This window comes from Nyctereutes procyonoides, unplaced genomic scaffold (assembly GCF_905146905.1).
Source record: "Nyctereutes procyonoides isolate TBG_1078 unplaced genomic scaffold, NYPRO_anot_genome, whole genome shotgun sequence".
Lineage (NCBI taxonomy): Eukaryota > Metazoa > Chordata > Mammalia > Carnivora > Canidae > Nyctereutes > Nyctereutes procyonoides.
In genome coordinates this window covers 25,616,710-25,632,533 of record NW_026575040.1, presented here as the reverse complement: position 1 = coordinate 25,632,533, position 15,824 = coordinate 25,616,710, and the positions used below count along the sequence as shown (strand labels likewise).

The window sequence follows — 15,824 nt, the reverse complement described above, 5'->3', positions numbered from 1 at the left end:
ATCACAGTCAAGATCCTAGGGAAAATTAACGCTTATTTTTTCACATGCCATTGATGAATGCCTTCCACACACAGTACAAATAAAAATAATACATCCTTACCTCAATAATAAAAGATACATAACCTCAGTCATAGAATTTACTCTGTATATTTTGACTTTTTTTTTTTAATGATAGTCACAGAGAGAGAGAGAGAGAGAGAGAGAGAGAGAGAGAGAGAGAGAGGCAGAGACACAGGCAGAGGGAAAAGCAGGCTCCATGCACCGGGAGCCTGACGTGGGATTCGATCCCGGGTCTCCAGGATCACGCCCTGGGCCAAAGGCAGGCGCCAAACTGCTGCGCCACCCAGGGATCCCCTGTATATTTTAACTTTAATCATTTTTACCTTATTGAAATTGACATGTCTATTGGTACTGAAGATAGTTCAATATCAATAGTTGAGGTTTCTGTTCATTTTTATTTCACACATTTACACCTCATTAGAAATAACTAAGGCATACTGTCCCACATTCAAGAATCCCTAGTCAGCTCTCATTTCATGCCTGGTGCCACTCATTTACATGTCTCTTCGGTACTATTAATGCAGACTCTTCTATAGTAAACTATTTGCTTAATACCTCTTCACTTTGGATTTTTTCCAGTTGACTTTCTTAATACCCAAATCCACATATGATTCAGTGAGTTCTATATTTAATTCTCCTTCTGAGTCACTTGGAAGTATTCCTAATTTTGCGGCAGATTCATAGAGAGAAATTTCATCTTTCAGTTCTGTTAATTCTTCCTAAAACACAAAATTGTTGACAATTATTTTCCTACATGAAGGAATCAGTCATTTATGCTTCAAAATTCATTTTAATGATCAACAGAAAGCAGAAAGGCTTCTTCACATACATTAAATAACAACTTTAAAATGATGCTGCTATGAACACGGGTGTATAATTAAAATATCTATGTAACTTTAGAAAGGCTAGCAGATATCAGGTTTTCCAGAAAACTGAATGAACCAAGGAATAAATGAATGAGAAAGCAAACATAAGGAGCTTCTCTCATCCCTCCCTTACTTTTTGTCCTCCATAAAAAGTGTCCCTTGAGCTGACAAACTGATGGCAGCACTTTTTGGCTTCCTGGAGGATAGAGTAGACCGGTTTGCCAAGAACGTGTTGTACTTTAGTCTGCCGGTGGGAAAAGGCAAAATACGTCTTTCCAACAGAGGTAATACTGGAACTCTTCCTCCAGTGGAAAATGTAAGTAGCACTGGAGGAGGATGTGAGAGAATTGCAGCTAAACCGCAGGTCTCCCACACCTGTAGATATACTTATCTCCGGGATATACCCATAAATGAAAGAACATGCCACATGGAGGCAACAGACAGGCAGACTGATGGGGGGTGGGGGTGTGGACAGGTGGTGGACAGGCCCTGGCTCTGCAGTCAAGACAGACCTGGGCTTGACTACCTAACTGTGTGGGTGAGACTGTGAACAACTCTCATTGCCTGGTCTAGAGATGGGCCAACCACCTCTTTTATAGAGAAATCCAAGGTTTAGAAAAGTGATGTAAGCACTGCCTAATTCAGTTACCCACAGAGTCTCTTCCAGGTGGCAACACTCACTTGCAAAGCCTTGTTCATGTTTTCACTCATAGCGTGTGCTTTTTGTGCTTGCTGCAGCTGGAACCGTAGCTGAGCCACCTCCTGTACTGAGCCTATGGAGGGGGGGAAATCATAGAACACACCAAAAGTAAAGGGACAAAATACCTATGATGTACAGAAGACTACAGAAGGTGGAGTTCTGCATTATCACCTTTTCATTACTTTCCTAGGAGCTCGAAGGTATAACCAGTGGGACCCAGAAAGCATGGGTCCAGACACTTCCAAGACATGTCCACACACTTAGTATGGCTCTTCATATGTCCTTGGGAGGTTGAAGACTTGGACTACTGTGACCGTGCTATGAATCAAATCAGCCACGTCTACAGACCTTAATACCAAGAGTCCTTTAATAGGAGCATAATGTTCCAACTCATAGAAAGCCAAAGAAAAAATTCTTTGGAACCCATTTCTACCCTCTAATAAGAAAACTACATCTTGCTGCCTTTAGCTTCTTTCGAAATGCTTTTATTTCCACCACCCCCACCTCCACATGTGAAAAAAGCATATTCGGGCAATGCTTTGGAAACTTCGGTAACCTAATGTTTTAAATGTACTAGGGGAAGGCTCCCATGTAAAAGGGACTTTATTGGGCTTCCTCAAAAGAAAAAAGAGCATCTGGGAAATGGTTAAGCAAAGCAATGATGGCATATTATGCAACTAAAGAAAATCATATTTTCAAAGCCTTTAGTGGCAAGGAAAAAAGGCTCACTAAATAATGCCATGTGAAACATGAGGATACTAAACTGGGAGAGGGGGCCAAACAGTGTATGAGCCAAATTCTGCCCCCACCAAAAACATATGCATACTCATATTCTGACAGTCTTTGAAATCTTACAACTTTTAAGTAAGCTGCTCTTATATACATTGTGCCAACAGTCTGAATTGGCTTTATATGCCATTGTGTGACTTTCGTATGTCAGCTAATGATAACCATTGAGGTATTTTCACAGCAGGAGCTACTCACCAGCAAACAGGGCAGTTTTGTCTGTAGGACAGTTTGCATAAATGTGATTATTTTATTGCCTTTTACTCTAATGTCATTCTATAAAAACAAGAAACAAAAGGACTGCTGAAACTAAGGACAAAAAGTGTATGTCTCAAACTTAATACCATGAAAACCATATGAGAAATCATAAGCGGGATGCCTGGGTGGCTCAGCAGTTGAGCATCTGCCTTTGGCTCAGGGCTTGATCCTGGAGTCCCGGGATCAAGTCCCACATCGTGGTCCTTGCCTGCTTCTCCCTCTACCTGTGTCTCTGTCTGTCTCTCTCTCTCTGTCTGTGTCTCTCATCAATAAATACGTAAGATCTTTAAAAAAAAAAAAAAAAGAAAAGAAATCATGACAAAAATATAACTCCCTAGCTTCAACTGACGAGATAAGTGTGAAAGGGGAAAAAAATTTTAAAGAAGTTTCACAAAATGGTGGAAATATAGGATCAGTTTGAGTCTAAAAAGTGGGATTTCATAATCATTTTTACTTCCCAGGGAGAGAATCTGCCTTAAAACATATTTTATTGTTCAATTTTTGCACATTCGGCCTCAGCATGTTTTCAAAAATGCACTATGTACAGAAGCAGGGAATTGCCTACAGTGTGGGTAGGTAATTTTGCTTGAAGGAAATACATTCAAACATTAACAATAGTTCTGTGTAGTAGGATAATTGGTTATTTTTATTTGCCGTTATCTTTATTTGCCACTTTGTACTTGCTTGTGTTCTCTAAATTATCTAATGAAAATGCACCATACCTTTATGCATATACAGTTAACAATGTTAAAAAAATTGTCACTAGTGAACTTTTCTGGATTTTTATAATTCATGGATCCTATGTTCTCTCTGCTCATCATACTAACCTCATGGGATGACAAGAGCCAATCTTGGACACCCACCTGAGTGCAAAAAGTTGGCACACTGCTTCTGACTCTCCTCCAGACTTCTCGTCAATCTGTTAATGATCTCAGTCTTTTCTAATTTGGTTGCTTCTTGATTCCTTTCCAGTTCTTTCACTTGATCTTTCAAATGACAACAGATATCTTCCTAAGGAGAAAAAGTATCCAAGAAGTCACTTTCATGATCAGTTATTAAATACTAAGCTAACAAATATGATACATAGGTCAAACATAAAATCACTACAGAGCAGCATCACCTCTTTGACAAGTGCACAGGACTGGGAGTTAGAATAAACTTTAATGATCTTGGGTGAGTCATCAACTTCTCCATCTGTTTTTTCTTTTGTAATTACGTTAATAAAGGTTAAATTCAGTAATTTCTAAAGTCCTTTCTGTTCTACAATCACAACTCACTGATATTCTAAAATTAGATTCTATTCAAGCCAAAGAAAATGTATTATAGTTCAATTTACGTTTTACAGTCACTATAAGGGTATGTATATATATTTAGGCAGACCACTTTGAACCATGCAATCTGTATCCTAAGACAGCAAGGATACAGATAAACACATGGAAACTCACTCTATTCTGAAGAGCCAAAAGCTCATTCTACTGAGCAGCCAAAAATAATCTCTCCCTCTTCTGAACTTCTTTTAAACTTAATCGGTTTCTCATATTTTTCTTTCTACCTTTTACGTATTTTTCTTAATAAAATCTCCTTGAAGGTACCTATGCAGTATCTTACACACAGTGAGTGCTACAAAAATAAACAAAAAAACCTTTAAAAATAAATGACAAAGAAAACCAGACAGGATAAATGTGTATGTGTGTTTGTGTGTGTGCACCCATTCATTCATGTGTGTAACTATATGGAGATATATAGAAAATATGGAGCATGCATACAATATATTCAAATTTCTTTAAAAAGAAAAATGCATTTGGGAGTAATAAGCCATGGGAGTCCCACGCCTAGGTAGAAGAAATCACCACTTCTCATTCAAAAAAGACTATGTAGGCTGGATTCCACACAAAAAGCAGAGCATGAGATAGGCAGGAGTAAATTAAAGGAACTGGTTGAAGTTACCTGAAAAAGCCTGAAGAAAGTAAATAGTAAGAAGAATATCAAGAAAGAGATTTGAAGCAGAGAAGGCAATTGGGGCCTGATCCATAGGATAATCTAAAGCTTAATAATGCCTTAAGGACAGTACCACAAGGTACACCTTATAAGGATAATGACAGCATCATTAAGCAGGGGAAAGAGACTGTGAAGTCTCTTGTTTTAGTTTGCAAATCCATGTGAATTTTGCATACTATTTCATAATGTAGTCATGTCTGCTTTAAATTTTTTCTACCAAATTTCTGAGCAAAGTGAAACTTCTGGAAACTGCTCCATGTTTATTCAACAGTGCAAACCTCTTGGCACACTGCTGCTGATTCCCAGGCCAGCTTGAAAAGCATGGTTCTGAAGCGCCAAAATAACATGGCAAACACAAGAATGGGCTAACATTAATGACAGTGTGAATGTGTGTGAGAGAAGGGGTGGGGAGACAACACATATGGGCTGGGGAGGCCATAATACCTTTTATAAATAAGAGACTAAGAGCTGACAAAAAGAAAGTTCAAGAAAAGGGAGATATGAAAAACATACTTAAAAAGAAGGCTGACTGTGGCAATAACTTGACTAAATGCAACAATCAACTGAACCACATTTTTTCCTGTTGACAAGTTCAGGGGAAACCAATTACACTCGTAATAAACCTGTGCGGTCTCTTTTTTTTTTTTTTTAATTTATTCAGAGAGAGAAAGAGAGAGAGAGAGAGAGAGAGAGAGAGAGTCACAGGCAGAGGGAGAAGCAGGCTCCATGCAGGGAGCCTGACGTGGGACTCGATCCCGGGTCTCCAGGATCACACCCCGGACTGCAGGCGGCGCTAAACCACTGCGCCACCGGGGCTGCCCCCTATGCAGTTTCAATATCAAAAAACAAAATGAGTGGTTCCTTCTTTTCTATGAGTAGCTTGAGTGAGAACATTTAGTTCAAGAGGGTTAAAGGCAGACATCTTTAAGACTGAATGAGAAGGGTGGTGATAGAATAGCTGAATCTATGGGAGCAAATAGAGCTCAACAAGATTTCTAGTGCACAGAAAAATGAGGATTAGGCCACACAGAGGTCTGTGGGAATTTCTCAGCCAAGAGAAAGTGTTTCACTGGAGCCTTTAAATCTAAAACTAAAAGAAAGTTAGAAAGTAGACCAGGCAAAAGTCATGACATAGAAACCAAAGTTCACAACTTTACCTAAAGCTGTAGATTTCAAGACCAGAATGAAGAAAGATTCTTTACCATCAAAGAGATAATCGGAGATCTGAGCCTGACATTCAGAGATCTCAGAACACGACATCTCCATGAATGGGAGACAGAAGGCAGGAGAGCCCAGGAGAGGGTTTGCTATCAGCGAGTTCTGTCACAGAAGGAACACAGAGCTCCAAGAAATTTTGGTTGAGTGTAATAATATGATTAGTTTACAATTATAGTCCTTTCCCACCAAGAACAAGCTGTTCATAAAGCAGTGTTTTTTAACCTTTTGCAAGAACCTCTTGCACAGAGAACCTCTTGCATGAACTTCTTGGGAAATCTGAGCACGTTTGTGGGTCTTCTCAAAAAACAAAACGAAAAACACATATACGGACGTGTAAAAGAAAATCATACCCACAATTTGAGAGGATCTATCAAAGCCTTGGCATCTAATCATAAACTGCCTTAGGGGATGCCAGGTTAAAAGTGTATAACTAGCACAACGTGCTCCATGTAAACACTGACTCTGTTAGCACCGTACGCATACAGTGCATAGCACATAGGGACACAGCTGTATGTAACTATGTGAAAGCTGCTCAGAACTTCCTCAGAAATTGGCAAACTTATTTAAGTTCATTTACTAAATTATCCAGTTATTTGTACCTTGCTCCTATTTTCAAAGAGTTGTTTTACTTGTCTGGGTGATGTGCTGAATGGAACATAGGAAAAGGTTTATCTGAAAGGGAAATATTTTATAGCTCTTCAATAACTTTTATAAAGAAAAAAAGGGCAAGGGGCAAAATGTAGAATGTATGTATGGTTACCAGTTAGTTAAGGAATCAACCCGCTCTATATAGAACACACTCATATACTTTTCTGATTAAAGGCAGGGATCTCCCATCTCTTGGTTGATCTTTACAGCACCTCTCTAATCAGAAATCTCAATATGGATTCTGAGATAATATGGATTGTCCTTTTATTAAAAATACTGCTGAGCCAAATGATTCCAAATTGACAACACAAAAGAAATAACCTCAGAAACATCCCCAAAAGGAGAAACTATAAGCACTGTGGAATCACCACTTTGCAAAACAGTTATGCAATTATATCCACAGGCTAGTATCAGTGCTATGGTCTGCTTAAAAAAAATAAAATAAAAACAGTCACAGAATGTAACAGTGGAAAAGATCTTAATCACACTTTCAATTTATGGTTCAGGTATCTGAAGCCCAGTCAGCATAGAATCAAGACTTGGTTCTGTGTTCTAGTCCAGGGTCCTTCTATAAAAGTGGGGGTCAGGGGAGTGGTAAGAACAGAGAATAGAGTGAGCACAGGGGTTGAACACAGCAAGAATTTCTTCCAGCAGAGAATGGCACTCTATCCTCAACCCTGCATGGAAAAGCCACCAGATTCCACCCCTCTTGTCATCCAGGAAGGACCACTGTCCAAGTCCAACTAACTTTAATGCTACTATACAAACACAGCCAAGATAAATAAAACTATATCTCAAATGTCATTTGCTTAAATACTAAAGATTTTTTCAATAATTTGGCATAGCCCTTGTCCTTCCCCACATATTCTTCACACCAATCAAAATCACAATATTTCTCTCTATTAAAAAAAAGCTATTTAGGAAAATAAATTTAATAAAAAGTCATATAAATACATATAAAAATAAAATAAGACAGTATACATTTATTACTGGCAATAATTCAGTACTTGTGTACATATGTACATAATCTTCTGTACTTCTACCTAAAACATGGAAAAATTTAGGCAGGTGCATAAATAAGAAATAACCCAAATCAGGATGAATTTTAAGTGCACTGGGATTTGCCACACCCTCCCCTCCCATCTTATTTTTCTGCTCTTCTTCTCTCGGGTTAATTCTGAAATTACATGAAGAAAAGTACACTCTGAAATTTTATTCATTCAAGTGATTACCTGGGGTTTGGAACACAAGCAAACCCACCAACTGACTCACCCACATCTGACATTTTGTTCCCTTTGGGGCAAAAATAATACACAGAGATGCTCAAGTTACAAATCTCAGTGATTTTAGGTCAGACTTTCTTCCTTTTTTTTTTTTCCCCCTATTCTCAAAAATTAACTCCCAAGAACCACTTCTAGAATTGTCTAGAATTTACTGACAGGTTAATTACTCAAGAAAGGCTTTCAATAACTTGTGTCCCAGGATACCTCTCAAATTCAGACCAGCTCCCAGAACATTCACTCTATTCAGTATCGATTTACTCCAGGGCAATAAGAACAATATGTATAAATACTCTACAAATAAAGGACTAGTAATGTGAGAATTGAGAAAGTACTGACCAGTCCTCTAAGAGAATTTCCAAAATTAAGCCTTCAGGGCATATTAATAGATTGAAAATATTTGGCTCTTAAGTTTTACTCACAAACACCTACTGCAAGCATCCAAAATTTCCATATTATGAACCCCACAAAATATCAGTTGCAAAAAATAACCAGCTTTATCGGTTTAGAACAGTTGTTCAAGAAAAAAAAAAAAAAAAAAAAGAACAGTTGTTCATGTGAAATCATCCTAACCTGCTCCTTAAGTGCAGTAACTGTAGCATCCAATTTCCTTTGTAAGGACAACACTTGCTCTTCATGCTTCTTCGTGAGGCCCATAACAACACTCTCATGTTGCTCTCTAGAACGCTGAAGTGATTCAGAATGATGGAGGTCCAGCAGCTGCTGTTTCAGGCTCTCAAGAGCCATTTCAGTTGTCCTGGACTTCTTAATCATCTAGTTAGATACACACAAGATAGCCATGTTTAAAGTATTTTGACTCTGTACTCTCCTTATGGACTTTAACTCTAAAAATCAACCATCCTTTAAGAAAAACAGACAAGGAAGGGTCTCCCTATGGTGGCTCTAGTTCCTTAAGACTTCCCCTAGCTGGAACCCACCAGGCCCATGGTTGCTGGAAACATTATTCTCTGAGAAAAAAAGTCTGTAGTTATCTGAGGAGAGTGATAGAGGATTTTGCTTTGCATGATGGCAGTATGGGTACCAGAAAAGGAATCTGCAGCTACTGTACTGGCCCCAGTGCTGTTTGCATTGCTCTGAGCCCAGGAGGGGTGGGGATGCAATCCAACTGTTAAAAAAATCCAACTCACAGAAAAATGACAACTGTTTCTTGAAAGACTAATGAAAATTGTCAATGATCACTTGCTAAAAACAAAGTTTTGAAAACTGTATCTATACAGTTGTTGAAAAATAATGCAGTACTAGGCTAAATAATGGCTCCCAAAAGAGGTCCATGTCCTAATCCCTAAACCCTATGAATATGTTATGTTACATGGCAAGGGAAAAGTAAGGCCGTAAACCAAATTAAAATTGTTAATCAGATAACCTTAAAATAAAAATGATTATCCTGGATAATCTGGGTGGGCCCAATGTATCCAGAAAAGTCCTTAAATAAGGCAAACTGAGGCAGGAAATTCAGAACCAGTGACTTCTGGCTCTGAAGATGAAAATGGGCCATAAGCTAAGAAATGCCAGTGGCCGCCAGCAGCTGGAAAAGGCAAGGAAATGGATTCTTCCCTAGAGTCTCCAAAAAGCAGTACAGCCCTGTTGACACCTTGAGTTTTGCCCAGTGAGACCCATGTCAGACTTCTGACTTCTGAACTGTAAGATAATAAGCATTGTTTCAAGCCATTAAGTTCATGTTAATGATAGAAAATCAGTACACTTTGTGATTCTGTTTTACTTATATTTTCATTTATTTTTTTCTTAAGATTTTATTTATTTATGAGAGCAAGAGAGAGAACCTAAGTAGGGGGAGGCAAAGAGGGAGAAGGAGAAGTAGACTCCTTGCTGAACAGGGAGCCTGACAACAGGGTTCTGTCCCAAGACCTGACCCAGGGATCATGACTTGAGCCAAAGGCAGCCACTTACCCAACTGAGCTACCCAACCATCCACTTATGTTCTCATTTATGCTTTATTTCTTATACACGCAATTTCTAACTTCTAAAAAGATTAAAAAGTTATAACCTTTTACTATATAAAAGTAATTCAACTTTTTTATAAGAGCTATCAGTTTTCAAAAAGTTAAAAATGTTAATAGTCTCTATCACACACAAAAATTAAAATTTCAAATGAGGCTTATTCTTCATTTCTATTCCAGAGATTGACTATTTCAATATTGTTTTAAGTGCTTAGGACATTTATTCATTTGTTCAATAAATAATGTGAATACTTTGTACCAAGCAGGTTCTAAGCACTTAAGGACATGATGACAAGATAGGCAAGGTCCAAACTCTTACTACTTTCTGGTGGGAAGAGACAATCAATAACAAGTAAACAAATGAGATTGTTTCAGAGAGTTTTAAAATAGAATAATAGGATATGGCATGATAAAGGAGAGTAGGAATATGGAGCTATGGGCTACTTTAGAGATAAAGTGACTTGTTTGGGGGGACACTGGAAGGATAAGGAACCAGATATGACACAGCATTGTTCAAATTCTTTCACAAAACCATCCTCAGAATTAGACACAAATCTCATCCAAAACCTAAGTCACAATTTTATAGTCACTTCAATTTTAACCACCACCCTCCTCCAAAATGTTATTACTCTCATGAGTCACCCCCACCCTCACCCAGCTTGGCTACTAATGTCTTGGGACCATTTCCAATCATTATATGGCTATCTATCTCATTAACCAAAGAAAATACCACCATTTTATCTTTGTTTTTAAGATTTTATTTTGAAGTAACCTCTACACCCAACTTGGGGCTCAAACCCACAACCCCCAGACCAAGAGTCACACGCTCCACTGACTGAACCGCCCAGGTGCCCCTGTGCCACCACTTTAAAGGTAAGTCTGTTGGGGTCAGGAAATTTAGGTGCTGCTGTTTTGTCAATAACTGGCTTTGTAACCTTGGGCAAGTAATTTGACCTCTCCAAAACTTGATTAACTCATCGATAAAATCATAAACACAATGATTCACTAATCAAAATCCCAGTAAGATTTCTTACAAACATGAAAAGTTGATATGCAAAATCTAGTAAAGAAAATGTGACAAAGAGCTACAAAATTTTTTAAGAATACTAACAGTAGCCCTTGTTTATCACATTTCAAAACAAACCATAAAACTATAATCATGATACTATCAGAGTAAGAATAGAGATATATATGTGATAGAAGGCAGGGAAGACTTAGAAAAGAAACCCCTTGAGCAAGGGGTGTTAATCAACTAGCAGTGTGCTGTGGAAAGGACCTTCCAGAGAGAAGAGACAGCATATACAAGTACATAAAAACAACACACCCACTACAGAGTTTGAGGAGAATAAGGGAAGACGTAGGCAAGGATCAGATGGCCATTTCAGTGCCATACCTCATCCCATAAGGAAAGCAGGGTCAGGCTTTAAGCAGGGGAAAAACAATCAGTATTTCAAAAAGACCAACCATAAGAGAGAATTTGGAGAAGGGGTAAAAGACCAGAGACTTTTACCCTGCACCTGAGTGGCTCAGTCAGTAAAATGTCCAACTCTCAATTTTAGCTCAGGTCATGATCTCAGGGTCATGAGATCAAACCCCAAGTTGGTCTCTGCACTGGGCGTGTAGCCTGTTTAAGATTCTTTCCCTCTCTCCCACCCTCACTCCTACTCCCCCAAAAGAGACTAGAGACTACCACAGATGACTGGGTGAATGCAAGCACCATCCCTCCGAGGTAAGGGAAACAAAAGCAGACTTATGGTAGAAAATGATATAAACTGTAAAGTTCTGCTACATTTAGTCCCACATTACCAAAAGTTAAGTAACCATTTCATTAAAATAAACAACCTTTTACCACAAATAATCATGATAAAATATTTACCTGTTCTTCGTTCACTTTTAATGCTTGTATTTGAGTCTCCAGTGCTTTTATTTGTGCTTCAAGCTGTATTTCTCTTTCTTTTCCATTCTGAAAGAGTTTCTGTGATTCTCGAAGGCTGAGGGTCAAACCATCCTTTTCATCTAGAACATTAAAAATGTTTATATAAATAATAAATTACTGTACAGGGATCCCAATTGTCACAATCTCTATCAAGTATCAGATACATATCATATAAATGTTCAGTTCAATTCAGATAGTAAACTTGAGCTGATTTAGAGAAAACCAGGAAAAGTTCCAAAAAAGAATGCACGAGTAACACCAAAAAAAAAAAAAAAAAAAAATTGAGAGAACCAGAACCACTTCCTTCAAAAATCTTACTGTATCTTTTTGGGGACCACAAGATTTCCTAACAATGATTTCAGCATTTGTTTACTTGAGAAGCAACATGGATGTGACAAATCTCTACTAACCAAAGAAAGACTCTCAGAACTATTTGTTTTTTATACACAATGCAATGAACTTTTAAATTCACCTAATCTTAAATTCTTCCCACATACTTTACTGTAACAGTTTACAAGTTCTCCTCTCAAAATAAATTCTAAAAATATTACAGAAAGAGACCTTTTCACTATCAATTAAGTTTGAAACATAGAGTTCAGTCACAAAATTATTCTATAAATGAAAAGTCCAGCACTGACCAAAACTACAGAAAGCGTGAAGAGTAAGCAATTTTCATTTGAACTTGTGTTTATTCCATGTGCTTTCCCAGTAATGGCTCCATTTTTCTCCTTGACACACCCAAAGGAGTTCAGGATCACTAACTCTTACTTGGATTAAAATCTTATGTTAATTTGTAGGCTTAGAAAATGTATTACAAACCAAACACAAGTCTCTGGGAATTGGAATACTTCATCCAAGGTAAACTGTACAAGGAAGCAACAACTTATTAGGATAGAATGCTATCAGCATAGTTAAATAATGTTCACTGATTCTAACAGCCTATAGAAGAGAAAGGGAGAAAATGAGGACCTCGAAATAGAATGTTCTGGTGAAAAGTAATCCCAAGGCAAGGTGTCAAAAGTCCGGGGTTTTTGTTTCATTTTGACTGACTCATTACTGAGCTCTCTGACCAAGTACATCAACTCTCTAAGCTTCATATTTAAATTTTTTTTAATTTTTATTTATTTCTGATAGTCACAGAGAGAGAGAGAGAGGCAGAGACATAGGCAGAGGGAGAAGCAGGCTCCATGCACCAGGAGCCCGACGTGGGATTCGATCCTGGGCCTCCAGGATCGCGACCTGGGCCAAAGGCAGGCGCCAAACCGCTGCGCCACTCAGAGATCCCTAAGCTTCATATTTAAAATGAGGCTATTAGAAAAAGCTATCTAGCTCTAGTGTACCTCATAAACGATAGCACCCAACAGGTGTCATCTTACCTTTGATTATTAGAAGCTGGTGATTCAGATATCTAACTTGATGCTCACTTTCACTTAACTTTTCAACTAAATTGTCTAGTTGTCTCTCTTTTGCTTTGTTAAGAACCTGAAGTTGGATAATCTGCATATTTTCTGCAGAATCTGCATTAAAATTAAAGATAATTTATTAGATAAATGTAAATTTGTGGATACAACTCATTATCATGAAATCAATTCAATGGATTGTGACTAGCATTAAAAAGAAGAATATATCAGAGTGTACCATGTAGTATGAAAAACGATTATTTTGTGAAACTTTTTAGTTATATATACTTATTTACATAGACAATATTATAAGACCTCATCACAATGTAAAAAATGTACTTCTTACTGTGGTCACTGTTAGAAAAGTTTAAGTCGTCACTGGTCTAGAGTGTAACCCTGAGTCACTACTATTTTGGCTGAAGATTAGCATATACCAATTACAGTGGAACAGCATTCAGTGTGCTCATAAAATTGAAAAAAAATCAGCTTCTATAAAGCCATTTTTAAAGAACATTTCTGGACATTCTTCTCAAAATATTTTAAACAGGAGTGGGAATTATAGTGCATTCACATTTATGCTAGCACATAACTGCTACATTACCAAATGAATGAATAGATTAATAAAGAATTTTGAGGTTTTCTTTCAGACATGATTAAAGTCATTTTAAGGACTATTTAAAAATGACTGGAGATTAAAAGAGAAAAAATAATGTGTAGAAGAATAGTGCCTCAACAACAAAATGACAAATATTTTCTTAATTTTCTACTAGAACAATGCTTCTACTTGCTAACAAGCAAAACAATCTTCATTTTTTTTTTTTAACAATCTTCATTTTTTAAAAAAGAGATATGGGAAAAGAGATATGGGTAAGACCAAAAGAAACCCTTAGAGACTGAAAATTTTGTTACAAATCAACTTAGAATAGGGCTAGCCCAGGAATGAGCAGCCTAAAGGCTACACCTCTCCCCAAAGTCATTTTTTTAAACTACTGTAGCTAAAAAGTTGTAATCACTAAATTCAGCACTATCATGCCATGAAGTTATTTAATTAATTTCCAAATGTCAAATTTAGGCAAACATGTAACTTACTTAACCAAAAGATAAACCAACTTGATAAAATTCAGACTGTTAGAGTGACAAGGTTATATACAAAGAAAGACCAGAAATACAAATGCAACTAACACAATGAAACTGAAAGAGCAAATACCAAGATGTGAGGCCACTGATGTGATGCTTATTTACTCAGTCTAAAACCAGTTATGCCACACAGGCTGGACTTCCTCATCTCATTCTATAAAACCTCTAAACAAAGAGAGGTGACCTCATATTTGCTCTTGATTCCTTTGGGGGAAGTGAGGTCTCGCCTCCCCCTATAACTACCCCACAGCCCAGTGTATGATGGAAGCAGTACTCTGAAGTTATAGCATGAAGTCCAGTTTACTTGGTGTAGCCCAGGAAACCCAGAAGAGTCAATGACTTTTCCCCTGCCTCTTAAATGTGAAACAAACAAAAGTCTTGCTGCCACACTTTAGAGTCACACTGGCTCTTCAAAATGCACAATAACTAAAAGTTATTTCACATGCCAGAAAGTGTAACAATAAAAGTTAAATGTATGAAACACTTCATAGGTGAGTCACAGCATAAGTTCTAGCTTTTGGTTTTGGATGTGTCCTCACCTTAAAACTCTAGTAACACTTTTCTCATTCTCATATTTATATATGCACTATATAAAGGGAATTTTTTTTTTTTTGGAAATGCCACATGACTAAATTTGAGAAAAAGCTAGTTTAAATTCTGAATATTAAATACTTTATATCAGAGTTGCCCAATTATTACACTAAAAGTCTAAAAATAAAAAAAAACTTAAGATAATGGCTGACTTACTAAATTACATATCTACGTAGTAATGAAAAATCCAAGATTGAAGAGAAAATTCTATTTCACTCTCCAAATTAGACTTCAGTAAGAAAAACATGAATCTAATGAAAAATCTTAACCAATTAGAACTGAAATATATCGTTGAGAAGAACATTATTAATGTTTTATTTTTTTATATTAATGATTTATTATGGTAAGTTTCAGATATATAAGGTAGAGAGAAGTACACAATGAACCCCATGGACCCATCACCCAGATTCAATAATTATGAACCTATGGCCAGTCTTGCTTTATCTATATCTCCACCCAACATTTCTTCCAGCAACATATTATTTAAAGTAAATCCAAGACTTCAATCAGTTTACTCATAAATACTTCAGGATCTCTAACAATAAGGGAACTTAAAAAAAAGAAAATCAACCACAATTCCATTATCATACTTTGAGAAAAAATAACTAGAGTATGTCCAGTGTTCAAAACTCTCCATTTCTGTTATTAAGAAATAAATATAAACTTGATACATACTTCCATTAGCTTCTAAAAATTGTTGTTGCAGGCTTTCAAATGTGTCACTTCCTGCTATCTCCTGGACTGGTGAGTCATTATTCTGGGCAGAAGACTGATAAGGTTTGTACGTCACTTTATATGGTTCCAAAGCTTGACAACTGGGACCTTGTGATGTAACAAATTGCTATCAAAAGATAATAAATGAAATTGACAATCAGGATTTGGCCTTTTCTTTGAAAATGATCTAAATTAGACACCTCAATTTTGTTATGAAATTTAATTGTGGTACAATCACAAACTTTATATATAT

At 37.0% G+C, this 15,824-nt stretch overlaps 1 protein-coding gene across 6 annotated transcripts in view; it reads right to left on the bottom strand.

Moving 5' to 3' along the window:
- Nucleotides 1-15,824, bottom strand: part of CEP152 (centrosomal protein 152) — an 88,087-nt gene that overhangs the window by 55,920 nt on the left and 16,343 nt on the right. For 5 of the 6 annotated variants that reach the window (XM_055320078.1, XM_055320076.1, XM_055320081.1 and 2 more), the window contains 7 exons: nt 15,533-15,698; nt 13,106-13,246; nt 11,670-11,809; nt 8,388-8,588; nt 3,534-3,681; nt 1,608-1,699; nt 616-779 (listed from right to left, as the gene is read on the bottom strand). In XM_055320078.1, coding sequence (XP_055176053.1) covers nt 616-779; nt 1,608-1,699; nt 3,534-3,681; nt 8,388-8,588; nt 11,670-11,809; nt 13,106-13,246; nt 15,533-15,698 — 1,052 coding nt within the window. The remainder of the gene's footprint in view (nt 1-615; nt 780-1,607; nt 1,700-3,533; nt 3,682-8,387; nt 8,589-11,669; nt 11,810-13,105; nt 13,247-15,532; nt 15,699-15,824) is intronic. The other variant, XM_055320080.1, reaches the window with a different exon arrangement.